Source organism: Bactrocera latifrons, unplaced genomic scaffold (genome assembly GCF_001853355.1).
Source record: "Bactrocera latifrons isolate USDA-ARS-PBARC rearing strain unplaced genomic scaffold, ASM185335v1 scaffold_94, whole genome shotgun sequence".
In the NCBI taxonomy this organism is placed as follows: Eukaryota; Metazoa; Arthropoda; class Insecta; order Diptera; family Tephritidae; genus Bactrocera; species Bactrocera latifrons.
The window spans coordinates 638,733-661,659 of record NW_017537645.1 but is presented as its reverse complement, the minus strand read 5'-3'; the positions used below and the strand labels follow the sequence as shown (position 1 = coordinate 661,659).

Genomic DNA, 22,927 nt, shown 5'->3' with positions numbered 1-22,927 from the left:
TAAGGCCGGTTTTTGAGGCACTAAACGAAAATCTAATATGTACCACGTTTGTGGTTTTGGCGACGTGTCGGTTTGAAGGGAGGAGTATCTGTGTAAAAAGTACTACTACTTATATATTTTGGGGATATTGTATGGCACAGCTAAAGGTATCTAGAGTCTTGCTACATGTGTTTCTTTAACGTTAAATATTATTTGAAATGTTTGTATTTTTAATTTATTTCTACAAAAATTTTGGTGGGGTCGTTTTCTGGATTCAACTACTTGTTTGTAAATTTTTTGTTTTGTAAAATACGTTAATGTAAATTTCCTTGTAGATAGAAGCTGACGATCTGCAAAGAAGAAAACAAAAAATATTTGAAGTTATTCGGAAAATTTTTTAGAAAAATATTTCTTTACTTTTACTTTATAGGACTGAATGATGATTGGATATTTTCAAATGTAGTATGCGTTACGAGTACAAAAAAAAAATATGGTAAATGTAATAATTATATTATTTTTTGTAATTTTTGTCAACTCTACATTAGTTTTAGGACATTAATTTCCAAACTTGCAGACTGCCTGTTTAAATTGATTCACAAGTCGTTTTAGCATTGAATACATTGATCAGCGCTGTAGGCCCATAATATAACGGTATGCAACGCGGCCACATAATAAGCTTTGAAATTCGCGGAATTAAAGAGTGATTCATTTCGAGCTTCCCTACTTCTATAAAAAAAAGAAAATAGAGGGAAACTTCTAATTTGATGAGGAATGTTTTTTATCATTGAAAAGTACATTCTTTGGCTTTTATTTTTTAAAGATTATCTCTTTCAAATGTTGGCCGCCGTTACGTCTCAGATGATCCATACGTTGAGTTCAATTTTCGATGATTCGTCCGAGTTTTTCGACTGGTAATTGGCGAATGACACGTGTGATGTTTTGCTCTATAGACTGAATCGCAGCGGGATTGATCGCATAGACTTTAGTCATTACTTATCCCCACAGAAAAACGTCTAAACATGTGATATCACACAATCTTGGTGGAAAATCTACCGGCCCAAAACATGAAATTATGTGCTCATCGAAGTGTTCTGTCAATACATCCATTGATCCATTGATGCGATGTGTAGGAAGTGGCGTCGTCTTGTTGAAACCAAATGCCGGTTATTATGGCGGGATTGACGGTTACATTCTCACCGGCATCACTTTTGAAGAAATATGAACCAAAGATGCCACCGGCAACACCAAACCATTGTTTTTGCTGGATTGAATGACAGCTTTTGAATCTCCTCAGGTTGCTTTTCGTAATAAATGCGGCAATTTTGCTTGTTTACATACCCATTAGGCTATGAATGGGCTTCATATCTGATCAAAATTTGTCTCGAAAACGTCGGATCTTCATGGAACAAGAGATCATAGAGCGAAGCAATGTCGCTTGGGAAGGTCTTACGTTCTGCACAAGCGGTATTTTGTACACTTTCAATTTAAGATCTCGACGTAAAATGCACGAAGTCGTTGCATACGTTAGTCCGAGTTGCTGCAAACGGCGCCGAATCGACTTTCTACGATCTACGTGTACACTCTCAGCTATGACTGCTATATTTTCTTCACTGCGTGCTGTACGTGATCTATTCGGTCGAATATTACTCAAAATTGAATGCTGGGTCTCAAGATGGGTGATGTTGTTCCGAATAGTACGCTCTGTATGCCGATTGTGTTGATCGTAAGTTGAGCGAAGCGCGCTAAGCACATTATTTACAATACGGAACTTTCGTAATAAAGTTAAACGAATTGTTAACATTTTTTACCCTGATGAAATACCAAACATGACAACTTGACATAACACATGTATAACTCTACTTGGAAACCCGTCACATCCCGTCGTGCGAAATTTCACTGTAGTCTCAACTTCGTAATCGTTGTCATGGAGGAAGAGCACTTTTTTCTTCAGCAAATTTAACCGTTTACCAAACTAGCATAGTGCAGCACTGTTTCAATTTGGCGTTCTGAGAGCTGTCATTCAAGAGGTATCTTGGAAGTCACAGAAGACACTGCCCGTCCGGATTAAGTTTTTCACAAGTTTTACGAGTATATGTATGTTTTGGTCTCATATGTGTACCAGTGGATTCATATTTCGTCGACAGTTACGAAATGGCGCCTAAACTTCTTCGGATTTCATTTAAACAGCCTCAAATACTGTTATGAAGTGGTCAATGTTTTACAATTGCCGTCGAAGGAGAAAAAATCTTCAAGTTGTTAGGCGGCAGATCATGGGAAAGTACAAAGAAACGTTCTTGGCAACATACAATTCAATCCGCCGATTGGTTGTAGCGGCAGAGTTTAGCCGAGTGGACAGTCCTTGTTTGGATAAAAATCCGGGCCGTTCCGGTTACGTAGACCCGACTGTCGTGGGAACGGCCGATTGGTGATAAACTACGCTGAAGCGATATGAAAAAGCTTCACACATGTAAAAAATACTGCACTTCCAATGATTACAGGATACCTCATGATGCCTCTTGTTGAACATTTACATAGCGAACATACATAAACTCTTCTCTAAACATCTCATAAACTCGTAGAAATCGTCATTTCAGTCATTTGTGGGAAGAAGATTCGCTTTTTAAGAACATAAACTTGTCTTTCCTTTATTAGGTCGACAATATCGTACATAACGCCGACCAGACGTCGGACGCAAGAAACTTTAGACACTCACTCACCGCCATTCATACTGAAGCCATCAACACCAACTTCCTCTCAGTAAATGGTGTACTTGAAGTCAAACCACCACCCAACGTGCAATAATTCTCGGCATGATTCTAACCTCTCTGCATTCCCAGCAAACCCTAGTCATCTAACACCCCTCTGCCTGTCACCCGAAGCCGACAAAGCAGCATGTTTTCTGGACTTGCCGTCAGAATACTTGACAATCAACCCGAACCTTATTGTCCTTAACCATTTGTACTGCAGAAAACTTTCCCGAAATAATTTCAAGGAAATATGTCAGAATTCGCTCTGGTTACATCGACGCAACAGTTCTAGGAACATCCAAAATCCTAATTGATCTAGTTTTTTTGTTGTATGTGTTACGTAATAATTTAATTTCAAATTGATTTCATATATACACTTTTTCCGTACCTTTGAGACCTACTGAAGCGCAGAAGAAGAAACTTCTTTCATTTCTGTGAAGAAAATTACTTGTTTTGAAGTGTGTGTGTGTGCACAATAAAGAATTATAAGTTGTTTACAGCTCTTTATATTCCTTATGTATTTCATTTTATTCTCTAAAACTTTTGCTCATCTCATCGCCTTCAATCGACAGAATCGATATGTCTCACTTTAAACTTTTAATAACTTGTCGTTCGTCAGGCTTTGTGCACTCAATAACCAGCACTACTTGGGCGCAAGCAAGCACATTGTTGGTTGTGTGTGCACACGAAGAGGTGGATTGACAAACTCAGCGCGAACACACCTCTCTGCACCCTGTGCAGTTTTGCTCACGAGATGGATGCGCTTTTTCGGAATTCCCATTTTGTCGACCTGACTACCTGAAGCATATTTTGTGTAGGCTCCAGTAGACGATCACGCTCTTAAGGACACTGCAAACTGCAAACTGCACTACACTACAGTGCCTGTGAAAAGTATTGCAACAACAAGAATAACAACACCAAAACTAATATGTACCACTGATGATGGCGTTGACACAACATATCAACTCTCATCACCTACCAACAACAACTATCCACTGATACAAGCGCAAACACGCACACACATCCACAGAACACAGTTCACCGAGTCACTTCAGGTGTGTGGCGGTACATCAGGAGTAGAGCGGTCGTTGAACTGCACATTTGGTTTGTGCAAACTTTTGCACTAGTGTTTGTTTGAATTTGCAATTTTTTGTGTTTGTATATATGTGTGTGTGGATTTCCGGCACTAAGTAACCGGTGTATTGGCCGGAATTCGTACTTGCCTCTATTTTTTCAGCAACTAAGCTTTTCGTTTTCTTGTTTTGCATTGTTCTTTTACACACGCCGAACATGTTTTCTTCTACTTCAAGTTGCTTTTATTGCTGCTTCTTTCCAGCAAATGAAACATTGTTGCTGCAACAAACCGACGAACGACATACATACGGTACATATGGCATACCATTTCAACGCTGAAAAGTCTAAAAGTTGCTTTTATTATTATTTTTTACCCAATCCAGTTGTAATATGCCACAAGTTGCAATAAAAAAACTGAAAAGAAAAAACGGGATATGCACCCTAAAGTAGAAGAAAAAACAAGAAATTAAAACAAAACAAAAAAAAAATAACAAGAAGTAAGACCCGAGCACAATAACAAATAACGAAAAGAACATTCTTTAATAGATGATTACGCTTTGTGTGTAATAAACGCAAAGAAGGAGGTTAATGTGTTTCAGAAAGTCGCCCGAAGCTGGAAGCTGCGTTAAGGCGGTGTGATTGTACAGAAATCTTCCAGCCATATGCTGTTTCTTATGCAAACAGAAAGGTTAGTGACTAGTTACATAACACTTACTTTCCGTTCTTCTAATTTTATTCTCACTTTCCAAATTCAAGATCAATTTTGTTTTCAAAATGAGGAGGTAGATATTAGCACACGTTCCGACATTGATTCATGACTTTCCAACAATTGAATTTCCCGGATGATGTGCCACTATTAAGAAAGCAAATTGAAATTTCGAAGTTTTAAACCTTATTCAAAGGATACCAAAGACATTTACGTGAGGAAACTGATAAGTACTTGACTTTGGCTGTCGGTGTCGTAATTTTGGTTTGACCGCGAGAGGAAACAGACATGGATTTGAGAAACGTAAGCGGATAACGGTCGTTGATTAGACCCATCAAAAATCACTCACTTGAGAGAAATCAAACAAAGCTTGACGGCTGAATAAGGTGACTCATCTATGATATAGCGGTCGCAAAAAAATTATTTAAGGAGTTGCAATTTCATTGCATGTTGGTTACAGGTGAGCTGTAGGTAGTTGCTCTGAGTACAGTTGACACGGAAGCTAAAGTGACAAAAGTCCACAATTTCGTATTAGTAGACCGTTGTATGCCGGAAGCGAACGTTGCTCTCCTCAGATAATACGACGCAATCGCAAGACCACTTCAGGACTGTGCAGTGTTTGACGCTGCCAAAGCGCAATTTAATGGAAATCCATCAAGGGTCTACGTAACCGGAACGGACCCGGATTTTTATCGAGCCAAGGACTATCAACTCGGTAAAATTCTGCTCTACAACAACAACATTCAAAAAGCAAGTTAAAACTCTCCCAAGATTCCATTTCGACGTCGAATTAAGGAAAATCGATCTTAAAAAGTGTCTCTTCCACCAAGCCAACATATCGGTTCACAAATCCACCGCCGCCTTAGCGAAATTGTTCGGATTAGACAAAGAACCGCTGTCCTATTCACCGTACTCTCCACATTTAGCTGTCTGTATATACGCGAACCAGTCCCTCAGCTTTTGAGATATCGATCGGAAATTTTGCACTCATCCTTTCCTCCACAGAAAACAGCTCACTTGTCGGAACTGCCTACAGTTTTTAACTGACTTACAAACTGTGCGATCAAAAATCAAATTCTTTTACGGAATCTTTTATGTTTGTGAAGAGTGTTATAGCTCCGGAGTCAAACGCAAGTCGCTGAATAAAGTGAGGAAAGTTCTCTGAGCACCATCCACTTGGGAGTGGACAGAACCATTCTTTTACATATGGCTCAAGCAGCTCACGACTTCCGATCTAAGACCAAGTATCCTCTTGAAAGCCAAAAACCATCCGTTTGAAGGCGAGCTAAAGTGAGAATGTGAAACATCCCATGACAACATGAAGAAAAGAAAAATCTTAGTTTATAATATAAGTAGAATAACAAACATCAGCTTTATAGAATCCTGTACTGCTGGGTATAGGACAACTGTCAGCCGCGCGTGTGCATTCGTCGCACCATTAAAAGGAATCACACTTGAAAAGAAAATGACTTCGTGTGCATATTGCATACAGTTACCCACGTACATATCCGAATCCATCTTCCAGCACTCTCGCCCACAAACTTACTACTTGTAATACTTTGTGTGTATATATACATATGTTTACATATACTATATACCATGCAGATATACAAGTATATAGTATACATATGTACATGGATATTTATTTATAGAGTAGAAAATATATTTGCTCAGCAACTTTATTCGCCACTGTTCTTAAGTAAACCCATTTCCGTTAGGAACACTTCGATGCGTTCGAATACTCCCATTTCAAGTGGCAGCAGCATTTCTTTCTCAAGAAGTTGAAATAAAAGAAACACAATCATTTTTCTTCTGCAGCAAAGTTTCCTTGATAAATGAGAAATGCTTACAGGTGTATATCATGCTCTTAATAATATATGTATGTATGTGTGTGTAGTGTTGTAACTTGAAAAGAGCTGTTGGCGCTATTATTGCTTAGCGTTCTCCCATGCAAAAGGAAGAAAATGTCTATTTCTAAATTGCTCCATTTCGATTACATGCTTGCTTAGCACATTATTAATGTGTGTAAGGATATTTATGTATTTTAGCTTTGTTTTAGCTGAGATGTTTCTTTACTTAAAACAAAAATAGAACAAAGAAATATAGTAGGAAGCCATATGTATAAATATGTTTAAGCTTTGCAAAACAATAATATAGATCTCTGAGAAAAATCAATTGGGATTCGGCATTATATAAGAGCTTACTTTAAAACCAGTGCTAGGAAGCATAAACTACTAAATATACGAACATACATAATTTCGAAAATTCATTCATTCATTCGATGTAAAGAATTACTATATAATCTCACTAGCTCTAATAAGCGCCTATTACCACCTAAGCACCTATACCTATATTAGAGATTCTATAGCGTCTTCTATATAGTCTTAGATAGCATGCACCTATACATCGAAGACCTTAAAAGCTGCTTCATCAATAAGTGGCTGGTTTCCAAACGGTCAGGCGTAGCTGGTCAGCATGCACTGTACTTTTGACTGGGGTGGTCGATTGGAGAATATAATAAAATGGAATAAATTGAGGTTTGCACTGAGACCTGAGATCTGTTGTGCTTTCTCTATATCACTCACAAAGGACCAGCACTCTGAGGAATTTTAGGATTCTAGTGGGCGATATTGAGAGAACGTGCTCGTTTCGCGGACATAGAATTATATCGAAGAACCTTGTTTCTGAGTCTCTATAAGCAGGTGCTTCGGAGTTAATCACGAAACGGATTTTTCAAGTGGGGCGGTACAAAAGTAGACCAATAGGACCAACAAACAACAACCTATTTCTCTTTTGACATTTCTCTTCAGTAAGGTTCGCCATTTTATCATGGAAAGATACTCGATTCAGTATATCGGAGGCAGTGGCTTCAAGTTTAAGAGCGCTACGTTCTATTTAAGGTCGTCATAATGGTCCTATCAGTTCAACATTTGAGCGTCTGGTGGAAAAATTTGAATCCAGTGGCACAATACAAAATATACCCGGCCCAGTGAGGCAAAGAATTGAGGAAGACCCAAATCAGTTTCGCACACGTCGTTCTCAAGCGTTGTGAATCTCTGTGACTTCGTTGTGGCGAATTTTGCAAAAAGATTTTGGCCGACACCCTTAAAAGATCAAATTGACATAAGAACTGAAGCCGCTTGGCATCATTTTCAGCAAGTCGCAATCATATCATATTCTCTGAGAATGACTTCATCAATAAGAAAATATGCGTTATACGTGAGGCAGCACGACCTCCATGAGCCACCATTGCATCCCGAAAAGATTACGGGTTGTTGCTGTTTATGGGCCGGTGGCGTCATTGTTCCGTCATGAATTCGCGATGAACAAGACCGGCGCGTTACTGTAAATGGGAATTGCTACCGTTCAATGATAACCAAATATTTTTGCTCCAAATTGGATGATAATGACTTGTACAATATGCGATTCCAACAGGACGGCGTCACTTGCCACACAGCGAATTTCACAATCGATTTCTTGAAAACCAAGTTTGGTGAACATGTTATCTGACGAAATGGCTGAGTCAAGTGGCTGCCTCGTTAGACTTTTTCTTGTAGGGCTGCGTCAAGTCTATGGTCTATGCCAACAAGCCAGTGACGATTCATGAACTTCGTGCAAATATCGAACGTGAAATTACAGCAGTATCGGAAAATTTATGCTTGAAAACACTCGAAAATTGGGTTCAGCGTCTGGACTTCTGCAAACGTGCCCACGGTGGCCATGCAAAAGAAATAAAGTTCCATATTATGGCATCGAAATCACTTTTACAGGAATTAAGAATTTCATATATGTATATCCCACCGTTTTTGTTTTGTTAAAAAGAAAAAAAAAATTTGTAGCGCCTTTATTGAACGTGAAAACCCATTAACCTCTGTTAACGACGGTTATTGGAGGAAAGAACCCGAAAGCACACTTGCCTTTAAAGCTTACCATTGACGGTGAAGTGATTTGTGTTAAGAAATGTTGGAAAAAAGTTTTCAGGAAGCAAAGCTCGAAAAGACTAAGATAAGTTATATTATGCAAAGGTTTTTATTAACCTAAGAGCAAAACCACTTAAGCAATATCTCCATTTAACAACGAAACCTAGAAGGAACCCCCATTTTAAATATCTCTATTAAGATGTCTCTCGTTCTAAGCAATGATTCATTCCAATCTATCAAAATGGCATAAAGTGAACATTTCAATTAAAACAGTTCTTACAAAGGCTTCTGGTTCCTATGTATAAATAAAAATATTTTTTTATTGATGTTTTAATTCGCCCATCAGCGCACGCTGTCATGAATAGACCTACCACGCCCACCAAAAGTTTGAACATATTGTTTCACCCACCAATCCATCATCTGGATTCCAACAACATTAACTTTCCCCCACAAATATAAAACACTTTCCGCTATAGACTTTGTGAACATATGTAGGAGTATATCGAAAGTTAACTGTAAAAAATAACAAACAATGTAAACATACATACACTCATACCGACTGCCACAGGACGAATAAAGAACGCGCCCGTCGCTGCAACTGGTCCTTACCGTTAGCGCCCAGTGACAACGGCAACTCCACCTGCAGCACCCCAGGGCTGGAGTTAAAGTGCAGTCAATGCTGGTCATGCCAATTTCAAAATACACGCTTACTCCATGGCATTCCTCTGAACGAATGAGCATTGATACGGTTGTTTTAATGTTGCCAAGCTCCATAACAGCAACAGCAACACCAATACCAAGCTGCGTTCGTTGGTTGAGCCAGACATTGTAAATGGTCATTGGGGGCTCGTATACACATTCGGCTGGCATCGAAGCTCGAAAGCAGTAGTGTCTAAAGTGTTTGCGATTAATGGCCAAATGGCAAGTGGCAAATGGAGTCGAATCAGTCGCAATGCCGTTGCGTTCACGACCCTTTCGCAGTGTGACATTTCGCTATTCCCTTCTGTTGCTTTCCGTTGCGTCGCGTTACCATTGTTTTGGTTTGTCTGATGTTGTTGTTGTTTGTTAACTGGTTTTTTATGGTGTTCGCTGGCTTTTGTTGCTATTGCTACTGTTGTGGTGTTTCATTCTGCAGGCATTGTTATCTTTTTATTTTATTTTATGTATTTTTGCTATTTTGGTTTCAGTGCACAAAGGTTGGACGCGCCAAAATTGCATTTGTTCCATGCAAATACACAAGGAGACAACGGGCGAGCAAAAAACAACAAAACGTCACGTGTTTACCGCAAACGCAATGCAGTCAACGGTTTATGTTTGACGATTTCTTTGATTTATTTATAGTCACCATTTTGTTTTATTTATTAACTTCCGTTTTGTTTTGGCCGCATTTTGTTTACCTTCAAAATGGCATTTGTTAAATGACATTCGTGGGTAATAAATTTTGAGGAGTTTTTTTTTTTTTTACAAATACCTGTATACGAGCGCTGTTCGATAAGTAATACAAAACATAGGAAAATTTTGGCGAAGTTTCTTTCTCATTCTTTCAGTTTAATATATCTGACCCGGACATGCTTCAACATACTCGTACATCTTTAAGCATTCTGAAAATGAGTTTTGTCAAGGTTTGACCATTCGACACTAATTTCTGGCCATGTTTGGAAATAAACAGAAGTCAGAAGCATCAGCTTCTTCGTACAATATGGTCGGACGAAAGCATATCTGAGTTTGAAATGGAATTTAGGTGTGCTCTGTTCAATACACAAAACGGGAAACCTTACAATCTGCGCAATTACCGTGGGGTAAGCCTTCTCAAAATCACATATAAGGTTCTATCAAGCCTATTGTGTGAAAGATTAAAGCCCACCGTCAACAAACTGATTGGACCTTATCAGTGTGGTTTTAGACCTGGCAAATCAATAACCGACCAGATATTCACCATGCGCCAAATCTTGGAAAATACCCGTGATAAAAGTATCGACACACACCAACTCTTCGTCGATTTCAACGCAGCTTTTGATAGCACGAAAAGGAGCTGCCTTCATGCCATTATGTCTGAATTTTCTAACCCCGCAAATTAGTACGGCTGTGTAAACTGCCAACGTTGCCAACAACTTCGCCGTTAGTTCTGCTTTATCCAGACCTTGTAAGGAAGTGAACCAAGACAAGACAAAATATCTCCTGTCATCAAACAAACACTCATCGCTTTCGCCACTTGGTTCCCACTCACATCACTATTGATATTCATAACTTTAAAGTCGTAGATTATTATGTCTGTCTCGGAACCAGCAAACTCTACAAGTCAATCATCTTCCCCGTCCTGTTATACAGTGTAGAGGCAGGGACGATGACAGCATCTGATGAGTTTTCGAGGTTCTGCAGAAGATTTATGGTCTTTTGCGCATTGGCAACGGCAAATACCGTTGTGATGGAACGAGGGGCTGTTCGAGATATACATTGACATGGACACAGTTCAGCGAATTAAGAGACGTCGGCTACGCTGGCTAGGTCATGTCATCCAAGTGGATGAAAACGCTCCAGTTTTGAGAATATTCGGCGCACTACCCACCGGGCGAAGCAGAGGAAAAGGAATCCGTTGGAAAGACCAGACGGAGAAGAATATAGCTACACTTGGAATATCCAAATGGCGCTTAACAGTGAAAAGGAAGAGCCAATGGAGAGCTGTTGTACACTCGGCTATAACCGCGTAGAGTGTCTTCGCCAATAAAGAAGAAGAATCACTCTTATACCCTTCTTCAGATAGTTGATGTTGATTACACCTTAAAAATGCCAGAAAACGTTGGTCATAAACTTTCCGACAAGACAAACCTCATAGGAGTTTATTTGAAGCAGGCTCACCGAATGTCAACTGTTTCGAATCTTCCTTGGCCTCTGGTATAAATCAGTGGATACAAGTTGCGTCAACGATCACGAAACAACGCAGTATCGCCTTCATATTGCGCATAAAAAATACCGAATGTTAATGTAAAGTGGTCAATCACAGCTGCCATTGTGCCGACTGCGATCTCATGCCTAATATTTCTAAGATACACCTAACTCATTCGGTTGGTTGAGTTGCCCAGTGTCTCAGCTTGCTGACGCACCTTCAGTCAGCGATTTGCCAATCGAGATCTTAGACTTAATGGAGCACCTGTTAGTGACTCATTATAAACCGACGTGAGACTAAATATAAACTCGGCAATCCAATTTTTAAAGGTCGCCATCAAAGGACAAGTGTTACGGTATATGTATATCATGTGTGATTTCAAAAACAGAATGTAGTCACTACCCATCTTGATATAATCTTTCTTTTCTTACTCGTCGTTACTTCAAAACTACTAGTTCGATTCGACTGAATCTACGAAATTTGAATACGCGTTGGTGCCATGGGCCGCGTAGGTTACATACATATCGGATTGCCCTCTTATGTAGTGTCAGGAAATATTTGCACAAACTATTTTGGTCTATGCAGTCAACGTGTCAAATAGGTGGACTTATTTTTAAACGGTTCTAGTAAAAGTTTGACACAATGCCGAGTACAAGGCTCGCTTAGTGGTGATGAATTTGTAAACCAAGTATATCTATATGAACTGAAATATGCTGACCTTGATAATATAGTTTGATATGAAAGTTAAATTGTTACTTTTTCTATTCTGACTCTGAACAGGGTAGCATTTTCCTGAAAGTGCTTCGTGCGCAAACAACATTTTTTGCATTCGGCTCATCTAAACAGGGTCATATGTGTACATAAATCCACTAAAGCACTTATCACGATGTTATAGACGTTTTTCGAAGCTTCGCTATCGTATTTGATTAACATTTCTTTTTTTTTTTTTAAGCAATCGACAAATTCTGTGGGCTCCAAAGCGAACAAATATGTTATGTCCATGTAATATTAAATAAATGCCAGTCCCACTTAGGTCCATAGTTGTCTCGATCTCACGATAAGTCACATGACGGTCTTGTAATATCAGTTTCAACCAATAGTTACCGGAAAAAAAGTCTTGGACGATTGGTTCACAACCTCGATAATATTCACCACAACATCGATAAACACAGATCCTTGATGGAGCTTTATCTCCCATAGTAGAATTAAGTTCATCGATGCACTATTGCCGAGTTCGCTCGGAAATGTTTGCGATTTGATTCCATTTTTGGTCGAGAAGAATATTTTAAGTTACTATAAACAACACAAATAGCGCTCTTATGTCAAGGCGTTCTGAGTATGTACACCACGAATTAATTGTGCCACGAATTTTGTAACATCCAGAAAGATCCGGAGGACTCAATAAAGAATATATAAATAATTGATCAGACTGAAGAGATGAACACACTCCAGCTCTGAGAGTATTCGACGCAGAACCACTCCGTTAGAAAGACCAGGTGGAGAAGGACCTAGCTACACTTTGAATCTCCAATTGGCGAAAAACAGTGAAAAGTAACAACGAATAAAGAAGAATAAGTACTGTCTACGACCATGCAACTATTTCCGAATTCGGAGCACTATCTATCAATAAAAATCAATAAAACGCATCTTCCAAAGAATATTGTTTATCATTTAAGAACCTTTAATTCGACCCTATTGATATTTACATACTATAAATAAAAAAAAAAAAAAAAAAAAAAAAAAAAAAAAAAAAAAAAAAAAAAAAAAAAAAAAAAAAAAAAAAAAAAAAAAAACACGAGGCAAGAAGTAACTAGCAAATGATAAAAGAAATGCAGTTGTTAAGGGTATTATTTTAGAATAAGATGAATGGAGCTATTCCTAATTTGTTATAAAGGTATGAATCCACCTTTTGTGGGATAATAATTTCGAAGATATGAGTGTATTTGTATTTACTCTCTTTAATCTAGTCTAATCTGGGCGACCTACTTACTTATATATATTTGTAAGTTAATGATTCTTGAAATTAGATTTTTGATAATAATTTTTCATATTTAAGCCACTATGAGGTGTAAATGTTGTTTTATCGGCCCTTTGAACCTCATATATATTTAGTTATTGTAATTTGTGGATTTGAAATTAAATATTTTAAGCAGAAACTTCTTCACCGCGAGAATAAGTTTTTCATATGGTCTCCTGGAGATCGATTGCGGAATGGGATTAAACAAAAAAATTTTCAAAATTAAACACATATTAATATTTTTATTTAATTATTAAATTAAATGCCTTTCTAAAAAGCAAATTAAAAAAAAAAAAAACTATTTTTTCTGCCTTACAAACTTAAAGTGTTATAGCTCTATGCATTTGCTACTCCATCAACACATTTAAATACACATTCTTAAACTATCTAAACTGTCTTTCTAAATAATTATATGAACTCTTTAATGTTATGGCAAAAAAAAAGTCCCAGACATTTTAATGCACATTTTATATTTTGCGGAATTCACTTCAAATTTATTATTTTTGCTTCTTCGTTAAATGTTTTCGCTCTCTTTAACGCAACAAATGAACGTGACGTATCTGCGAAAGATCAACAGTGTTTCTTATATGTACAAACAGGTGTATATATGTAACTATATGTATGCATATTATTTTGTGCATGTATGTATATGTTTGTATTTACGCTCGTTTGAAAAATCACTACAAAAAGTTAATCCTCAAGCTTTTACACATTTTTATATTAATACATACGCATTTACATATGTTTGAGCGCAGCTACATTGACGTGTGCGTGTGTGAAGGCGACAATTTATGCGCTTGACTCATACAAGGGTTTACAAATCACATCCTGGCATCATAAGCACATGCCAAAGTAATATTCATGCGTAAAAATAAAAAATAAACATACATGAGAGATACATATACTTATATGTATATACATACATACATACACAACCATATGCTCAGAGAGTTTAATATGGCAGGAGTATCAGCGTTAAGTTCTTGAAAATCGTGTTGGTATTTCCAAACAACACTTGTAAATATACCTATACATATGCACATACATATATATCAACATATATACTTAGCTGTAAATATATACATATAATATATCACATATGTACATGTATGTATGCCTTAATGAATATAAGTAGACAGTGGCTTTTATACTAATTTACGAAAGCTATTGTATACATTTCGGCGTTAGAGCGTGTGGCATACCTGTATTTAGACACACACACACACACACACACATGTAAATGCATTTGCGAACTGCGTAATTTATATTGTTGTTAGCAAATTAATTTATATATTTGAGTAATTGTGTAGTTTGCAAAATGTTACAGGATTCTGTTTTCTATAAAAATATTTTACTGCTAATAACTTAACAATATACATACATATGTATATCATACAAAAAATAGTTAAACTTGTAGTTACTTGTAAAAACAAATTTGTTTTTCACACTTCACTTATACTTTCAATGTTTCAATATCCGCTTCTATAAATTACAGCACTAAATACGCAACTAATTGTTATCAAACTAATCAATAAACTGTCTTTACAGCAAAACAAGCAAAAACATTAACTTCAGTTGCATCGAAGCTATAACACCCTTCACAAATACAAATCATTCCATACAACCACTAGATTTTGAGCGTTCAGCTTGTATGGCAGCTATATGCTACAGTGGTCCGATCTGAACAATTTCGGCACCGATTATAGAGTTATCTTGGGCAATCATCTGTACAAAATTTTGGAAAGATATCTTGCCAAGTAAAAAAGTTTTCCATACAAGAGCTTGATTTTGAGCGTTCAGTTCGTATGACAGCTATAAGCTATAGCGGTCTGATATCAACTATATCGTAAAATAATCAGCTTCTTAGAGAAAAAAGCACATGTGAAAAGTTTCAGAGCGATATCTCTGAAACTAAGTTACTAATTCGTTAAAATATGCATATGGATATGGTTATATGGACTCGCTCGGCACGTTGATAATTTATTTAAGCTATATACTATTGGCTGCTTTTGGGTGTCAAAAATTTAGTGCCAAACTTAATATACACTGTTCAGGGTATAATAAAATTTAGTAATTCAATTTTAACTGCATATTTACCTAAAATTCTCTACAGCATTAAATATCACCTTTTAATATGCAAAGTTCGCTTATTTTGCTTGATCACTTTATTTTCGAAAAATACGATATGTTGTTGCACTTATTCCCTGCTGTTTGTTGTTCAAGAAGTCCCTTAACAATTACACACAATTTCGTGCAAAATGTCAATAAATATTAGCTTGCATTAAAAGCGTCTGTATTGCGTCTTTGTCACTTTCACAACACACACCTTCGGCCACATACAACACGCAAACACAAGATATATAGGTGTATATAATATATGAAAGACTTTTGCTTTTATCCTTTAACAAGTAATGTTTTGTTTTCAATATTTTATTTGTCGATTATTTTTTGCTTGCACATAACACACATGTGATTTCGGCGTAAACACAATAAAATTTATAAATGTTTTTTGGTCGCGCAACTGCATTTAAGTTGAAAGCGTAAATTTAAATTGTGGAAAAAAAATAGAATTTTGGTGCGTTTGCTAAATATTTGCCTGTAGATTAATGTTGTATATTTGAACAAAACAGAGAACACAGCCATTTGCCACAAAGGACTTGCTCTTTCTGAACACACCGAATGCGAAGCTCCTGTGCGCGAATTCAAGTCACTTCGAATTTGCAAAGTTTAAAAACTTTCGTCTTCGCTTCCGCTCTGCAAAGGGGAGATGTGCGAGCGAAAGCGCTTTAAGGTGTTAGTCTGCGAGGAGACTGAACTTTTTTTGGGGGTGGCAAAAGCGGTGATACTTGCGCAGTTTGGTGTGGTTGTGCATAGTACTATTTCGTATGCTCTCCTGTCAATGCAGCCGCTTTCCACCCTCATTGAGATTTGTGCTCAGTTGCTGTATGATTTTATGTTAGTTGCAGATATTTGTAAAATGTGCTCAGGAATTAAATTGTTCATCCATTCCCTTCTCCCATCAAATGCTTTTGTTGTGTATTCCATTTTCCAGTCGCGGTTTTGCTGAGAGCATAATTGTTGTACAACAAAATACTATACGCAGCTAAATATTAGAGGAACTGCAGTTTAAAGACGACTTTCTTTATCAAAAGTAATTATATTTAAATGCATAAAAATAATATTCAATTGCTTATTATATATATGCATAAATTAAACAAAATTAAATATATACGTTTTGGCTGATGACATGTTAAAATTTCAAATTTGTACAACAAATCATAATTGTATACATACGGGAGATTTATACATCTTTATATTCGAAATAAAAAATAAAAATCTGGCACTTATAACTTCTCAAACTTAAAAAAAAACAAAAAAAAAAAAAACAACAATTTCGACATAACCTCCCAAACACATAAAAATGTATACAAATTGTAGCATATAAAGCAATTAGCGTTATTTTTTCTTTACACGCAAATCAATCGCCTCACCGCCTTCGAATTCGAAGTCTTCAGGTGTCTCATTGAAGCCTAAGTGGTCACCGTTGAAGCTAAAAATACAAATTGGATTTTTGCAATGTATATGAAATCGTTATTAACTCACGACATAACTCATACCTTAGAACAAGATCCTCGGGCGATTTTTTTAATTCTTCGGCACATTTGATATATAAGATTTTCAGTTTATCGGTTTTACCAAGTTCCACTTGTAAGGGTTTCCTTGGCCACAAGTCCGACTGAATTTTCAGCGTAATTATATTGGCATCACGCTTCTTTCTCAAATCACCGGCATCAAAGTGATGGGTCAATGCACGACCACCTGTCGTGCAAAAATTGTGAACATTCGTTGATATGACATTAAATAATATCCATATGGATATACTTACTGATAAATTCGTAAACTTTATAATTAATACTAGCGGGCGTATCACTGGCTGATAAAATGCGATTATCAATATTGAAAACTAGGTTGTCGATGGGTGTATCTTCGCGTTCTGCTATTTTACTAAATATGTCTTGAAATTTTTGATACTTCCGCAGCTTAAAAATTTCTGGTGCTCCACCATCCCACTTTATTTTTACCGATATCTCTGGATTATCTTCATCAAAGGAACATTCTAACGCTGCGAGTGCAGATGTATTAGGCGTTTCTAAGCTGGTGACTTCAACACCATCATCTTCACCATCGGAGTCAACTGCAATCTATTATGTTTAATGGAGTGAAAAATTTCTAACATTTACTTAAATACAACTTACAACGCCTTCAATGCGCGGTAATGGGCTCGACACCAAATCCACGTAGTCTACATTTGTGGAGCGTGCAGCGATTTCTGCGAAGTAGTTCCGACGTGCGCGCATCACACTACGTCTATTCTGCAAAAATAAAATTAAATATTTCATGTATAATATAAACTTAATTCCAGAAAGCATCACATACCTGCCCTCTCATCAATGTACTTATTACACCAAGAGATTCTCCCAAGGACATCGTATTGCTCGCTTCTACAATATCGGGTTCATTTACCACACCCCTGCTTCGTCCTCGGCGACCGTTTCTTGCTCTACTCGGGGCGCTAGTTGTTATGGATGCTGTGACTGTCGAATTTGGTGCTTGCGAGGCTGCCGCAGTTTTACTTCGCGTTCTACGACTATTGGCAACAGGAGCACGATCAGCTGGTTGTGTGGATTGGTTATTAGTCGCATGTTGAGGTGCATCTTCGATGGGCTGCGACTGACACTTTTTTATCTTTTTAGCAGCAGTTATTGAAGTGGGTAGCTCCCCTTTTTTCACAGGAAGTGGCTTTGTCTTTTTATCATGTCCCTTTCCTTTACGTTGTAAAGACAGTGGCAGAAAATCTTCCTCATCTGAACTGCCGCTGCTTAACGTATTCACTGTATTAGATTTAAGAGTCTCGAGAAATTTGGCTTTTTCATCTATAAAAACAAATTTAATTTAAATTGTTCGCACAAAGACGCACCCAAACATATGATTACCATTATCATTGCCGTACAGATCAGCAAATACGTCATATTCCTGTGACATAACTTATTTGGCAAATTATTTAATATTTAACTTAACTTTTCAAACAATTTAAAACAAATAAATGCAATTTATGAAGCGCCAATTTGTCATTTGGGTTAAGGATGTGATAAACAAACTCAGCTAAAACGCGACTACAATGTGTTAATTATCGATAACCAATAGTACTGTAGCCGGAAGAAACTTTAAAAAACATAAAATTACTTAAATACTCTTTAGGTTATTGTAGAAATGTTTGATTTCCGCAAATCGTGGATTTTAGATTTTATTACTCACCTCATATTTAATTTTGCATATCGATATAGAACTAAGTATTTTATCGAGTTACATTGTGAACACTGCACAGAAAACACTTACAGCTGTCTGTCATGCAACACTGTAAATTTCAACTTTATTAACATACCTATTCAACGTCAATGATTGTCATTTAAATAATACCTTCATTTCTTTTCTGTCATTAGATGAAATAAAATAGTGTTGCGTTAATTGTTAAGTTATGAAAATTGATATAAATTGTAATATAATAACGCGTGAATTCGGTAAATTGTCGCATTAGAAATCGCAAAAAAGTTAGAGGCGTGAGAATGAGGGAATAAAGGCCTATGTGGGAAAGGGTGTAATTTCTAAATACGTGTGATTAGTGAAACGTTTAAATCTTTTTTTCCAAAAGGCCTGTTTCATTGACACTGGAATATTAAACACCGAAAAAAGTCAAAATAAAATCGAGAAACACAAATTTTGTAAAAACGTCTGGTGCTTTTTCCACGTATAGAAAAACGAATCAATTGTCAAATAAGCACAATTGCTTACGTTAATAAAGCTACTTGGAGAAGCAGAAGCAGTTGATAATGTCTTCTACATCTATATTAGGTGTTATTCAACATTACCAAAGAAGCATCGAGCATTCCCAGGACGATGAAGGCAGAGTAAGTTTTCGATACATAAATAGGAAGGCATGTGTCAACAATTTCCATATCTCCATTATTTCGGATATAAGTATGTATGTATATGTAACAATGTTTAGCTTGCTAAATTACACTAATGTACAAAATACATATTGGGGTCTGAGTTGAAAACCACACGCTATCAGTATATATATGTGTGTGTTCGGCAAATTTCCCAAATTCGAATAAATTTTTCTTTGACGTAGTTATGTTGCAAAGAAATAAAGTCGGAAATTGATACTTTTACATGTCAGGTGTTAATCATTGCATATATTTAACTGTATGATTTCCCATATGCAATTAAGAATGTTAACAGATGCGCATTAATACTTTATTATAATAAAGAAAATACCATTAGTATTATATTGTAGGAAATAAGTTTTACAACATTTTGAATCTTTTATCTGTTTACATATTTTTTTATTTTTGTTTTTATTCCTTACAGCTTTTACACTGTATCAACAAGTTGTATAAATTACCTGTTAAAGTAGAACATTTGCAAGAGACTGGAGTTGGCAAAACAGTGAACTCACTGCGCAAATATAATGGCGAAATTGGTATTGCTGCAAAAGCTTTGGTTACCAAATGGAAAGCTATGGTTGCAGCTGAAGAAGAACCAGCGGATGTCAGTAACTGTCAAGGTAATGACGATGATGATGATATGAATAATGCCAATGGGCATGGGTCAAGTGATGATGACCGTCACAATCACTCAAGAAAGACTTCTCCACAAGAGCATACTCATTCAAATACTTTAAGTGAAAATACATCAAAAGAACGCCAAAATAAGCACAGAGACAAAGGCAATTCGGAGCATAAATCGAAATCACATAATGAAACACACGAACATGAAATTTCAACGACGAAACGTAAGCGGGATGTGGAGCAAGAACAAAAAGAATTATCCGCCGTAAAGAAATCCAAACATGAGGATCGCCGAAATGACGGAAAGAATCGCGAAAATGATAGGCATAAATCATCAGATGAGAAATCGACGCGACATCGCGAGCATGGTGAGAAACACAGCTCAAACAGGGATACTAAAACTACCTCTTCATCGACAACACATCACAAAAATGGTGGCGACTCTAAAGAAAAGAGAGAAAGTCTTAAGGGTGGAAAACTGAGTGAACATACAAGTTCATCGAGACGTGAAACAAATTCTTCGTCAGAGAAAATAAGCAAACAGGATGAAAGCGAAAAGCATAGATCGTCGAAGGACAAAGATAGGCATGAACGATCAAAGGAGGTAAATAATGAGTTCTTATTTATCGTAGTTATGGCAAAAATATTTCAGACATGTGCAATAATATTGTGTACATTTTTGTTAGCTTTGTTTTTTTTTTATAGTTTTATTTACCACTTATATATTTGTATTGTTATTATTTTGTTCTTCGTTATTATTATTATTTTTCGTTATTATTATTATTATTATTTTTAATTATAAAAAAATTTATATTTTTATTAATTTAAATTTTTTATAAAACTGTTTTAAATTGAAAAAAGCCAAACTATTTCTGATTCAAAAAAGATTCTGTTTAAAACAATAACATTTTTGTAACAGAGCAAAAATGAGAAAGGTAAATCTTCATCAAAAGACACATCACATCGCGACAAGCACCACAACACCTCTACATCACATTCATCTTCCACATTGGCGAACGAACAAGTTGCTACCTCATCATCATCGCATGCCAAAGGTGAGAGCAGAAAACGTCAACAAGACAGCGATTCGAATGATTCGACTCCAACAAAAGCTAAGGTGCCGAAGACCACAAAAGCCAAAAAACAAAAGCCCCCTATCCCCAACGACAATGAGGAGGAAGTTGATGCGGATGATGGTATTGATTCGTCGATGGGCGCGAATTTCGCCGATGTTCTGGGCATGCTTAACATGCCAACAAAGAAAGCGAAAAAATCGCTAAATACTAGCAAATCGCCCACAGCCAGCACTTCTAGCAAGAGTACGTCGAATGATAAGCCGAGCAGTAGCAGTAGTTCAAGTAAAAATGCTAGAAGTGAGTATATACCGACTCCAATAAGCTCAGCAAGTACTTCAGCAAAACTTGTGGATAAAGTAAGTTTTTCTTTTGGATATTCCTTTTTTTATTTTTATTTTATATTAATTAATATTCTGATTTTAATTTGTAGAAACCAGATTTATTGTCGGCATCGGCGAAATTGGCGCCACTTGATCCGAGTATTGCGCTTGAACTCCCAACGATTTCAGCCAATTATAAACCACTTCCACACAATAAGACTGTAATGGATTGTATTTACCGTAATAGCGGCGCGGTATTGCCCACTCCCAAACCCGTGCGTACACTCACTGATGCAGAGGCATTGAGTCATGGTATCTCATCGAAAACAATGCGGTAAGTTGTCGGATATATACCGACAGTTTTAATACTTATTTTTAATTTGTTGAATTTTCTTGCAATTTTAGTACGAAAATATACTCTGGTGTCAAGACAGGTCAAGTCTTGCAAGTACCATCACTATTTGATCTGTGCATACGCGTATTGCAGAAGAATATCGATGGTTTGTACTTCATGCTTTTTATTATTTAATTCTCGGTGTAATTAAAGTGCTTTACAGGTCTAGAATACACTGGCGGTGTACCGTTTGATGTGCTGCGTCCTGTTTTGGACCGTGCCACACCGCAACAGTTACTCACATTCGAAGAATATAATCCATATTTAATGGAGGACAGTGATTGCTTGTGGCAAATACATGTGCAACGCAATTATCGTTCCAAAAAGCGCTTAGAAATGGAGTCGTGGCGTGAAATGTATTTGGTAAGTTGGTAGAATCTCTACATCTACATTAATAGTAATTTGAATTTTACTAAGCATTTTTTAATACCCTTTAGCGTTGCGAGGAGGAAAAGGAACAAAAGTTGAATAGCCTCACGGCGACTATCAAGCAGTCGCAGAAAATAATTGCGGCACCTGTTCGTAAAACGCAATTGGCGTTTGTTGATTCGATGGTGAAACCGCCGCGTAGTGTGATGCGTAAGCAGGAACAATTTGGCACGAAGGCAAAACTGGTTGCCACACCGGCGGCACGCGTCGCAGCACTATCCAGCGTCACACCCAACGCCGGCAAAGTGGGTGATACGCGTCTACGCGTAGCAGCTACCGTACGCGATGCGGCACAAGTTTGTAAGTACCACAAATGCTATTTTATAAATTTAACTATGCTGAGGCAACTTTTTGCACTCAATTACAGCTCATGCGCCGATGCGCGCCAAGAAAGCACCACTCATGGCGAAAACATTGCAGTTCATGCGTGGCCGTCACAAGCGTTAAGCCAAAATTTTTGTTTCGTTACTTTCTCTTCGTTAGTCTGATGTTTGTTCAATAAGGCCTCAATCAAAAAAATTCAAATAACTAATGTATGTATGTTTAATGATATTACCATGTTACTACAAGATTGCGTATACTTTCGTATATAAACTAGCAGTATACTCCGTATTCGTAATTTATAAGAATACAAAAAAAAAAAATATGTTTTAATTTATAAAATTAAAAATTGTAGTTGTTTAACAGTTAAAAAAAAACCTTGCATCACACATACACACTCAGATTTGCATCTTAGCACATATTTAAACATA

The 22,927-nt window shown here is 36.9% G+C and overlaps 2 protein-coding genes across 2 annotated transcripts; one reads left to right on the top strand and one right to left on the bottom strand.

The window, feature by feature from the left end:
• Window positions 1-16,573: 16,573 nt before the first annotated feature.
• LOC108977683 (uncharacterized protein CG4449) lies at window positions 16,574-18,708 on the bottom strand. The gene is made up of 7 exons (XM_018947499.1): window positions 18,644-18,708; window positions 18,322-18,550; window positions 17,765-18,261; window positions 17,584-17,700; window positions 17,214-17,529; window positions 16,945-17,146; window positions 16,574-16,877 (listed from the first exon to the last, which is right to left on the bottom strand). The coding sequence occupies exons 2-7, from the start codon at window positions 18,368-18,370 to the stop codon at window positions 16,784-16,786; spliced, it is 1,275 nt and encodes a 424-aa protein (XP_018803044.1). The 5' UTR covers window positions 18,371-18,550; window positions 18,644-18,708; the 3' UTR covers window positions 16,574-16,783.
• An 89-nt stretch (window positions 18,709-18,797) lies between these two features.
• Window positions 18,798-22,836, top strand: LOC108977705 (transcription elongation factor B polypeptide 3). The gene is made up of 8 exons (XM_018947543.1): window positions 18,798-19,293; window positions 19,757-20,560; window positions 20,876-21,388; window positions 21,463-21,686; window positions 21,758-21,852; window positions 21,910-22,109; window positions 22,184-22,475; window positions 22,543-22,836. Exons 1-8 carry the CDS (start codon window positions 19,216-19,218, stop codon window positions 22,620-22,622), a joined length of 2,286 nt encoding a protein of 761 aa, XP_018803088.1. The 5' UTR covers window positions 18,798-19,215; the 3' UTR covers window positions 22,623-22,836.
• The last annotated feature ends 91 nt before the right edge of the window (window positions 22,837-22,927 follow it).

Bases quoted from the DNA above. Each gene is read 5' to 3' on its own strand.
- LOC108977683 (XM_018947499.1), bottom strand. From the start codon at position 18,370: ATGTCACAGGAATATGACGTATTTGCTGATCTGTACGGCAATGATAAT. The intron at 17,701-17,764 runs GTATGTGATGCT...TTATTTTTGCAG, and splicing joins GTACATTGATGAGAGGGCAG to AATAGACGTAGTGTGATGCG. The intron at 17,147-17,213 runs GTAAGTATATCC...TTTGCACGACAG, and splicing joins TAAAGTTTACGAATTTATCA to GTGGTCGTGCATTGACCCAT.
- LOC108977705 (XM_018947543.1), top strand. From the start codon at position 19,216: ATGTCTTCTACATCTATATTAGGTGTTATTCAACATTACCAAAGAAGC. The intron at 21,389-21,462 runs GTAAGTTTTTCT...TTTAATTTGTAG, and splicing joins CAGCAAAACTTGTGGATAAA to AAACCAGATTTATTGTCGGC. The intron at 22,476-22,542 runs GTAAGTACCACA...ACTCAATTACAG, and splicing joins ACGCGATGCGGCACAAGTTT to CTCATGCGCCGATGCGCGCC.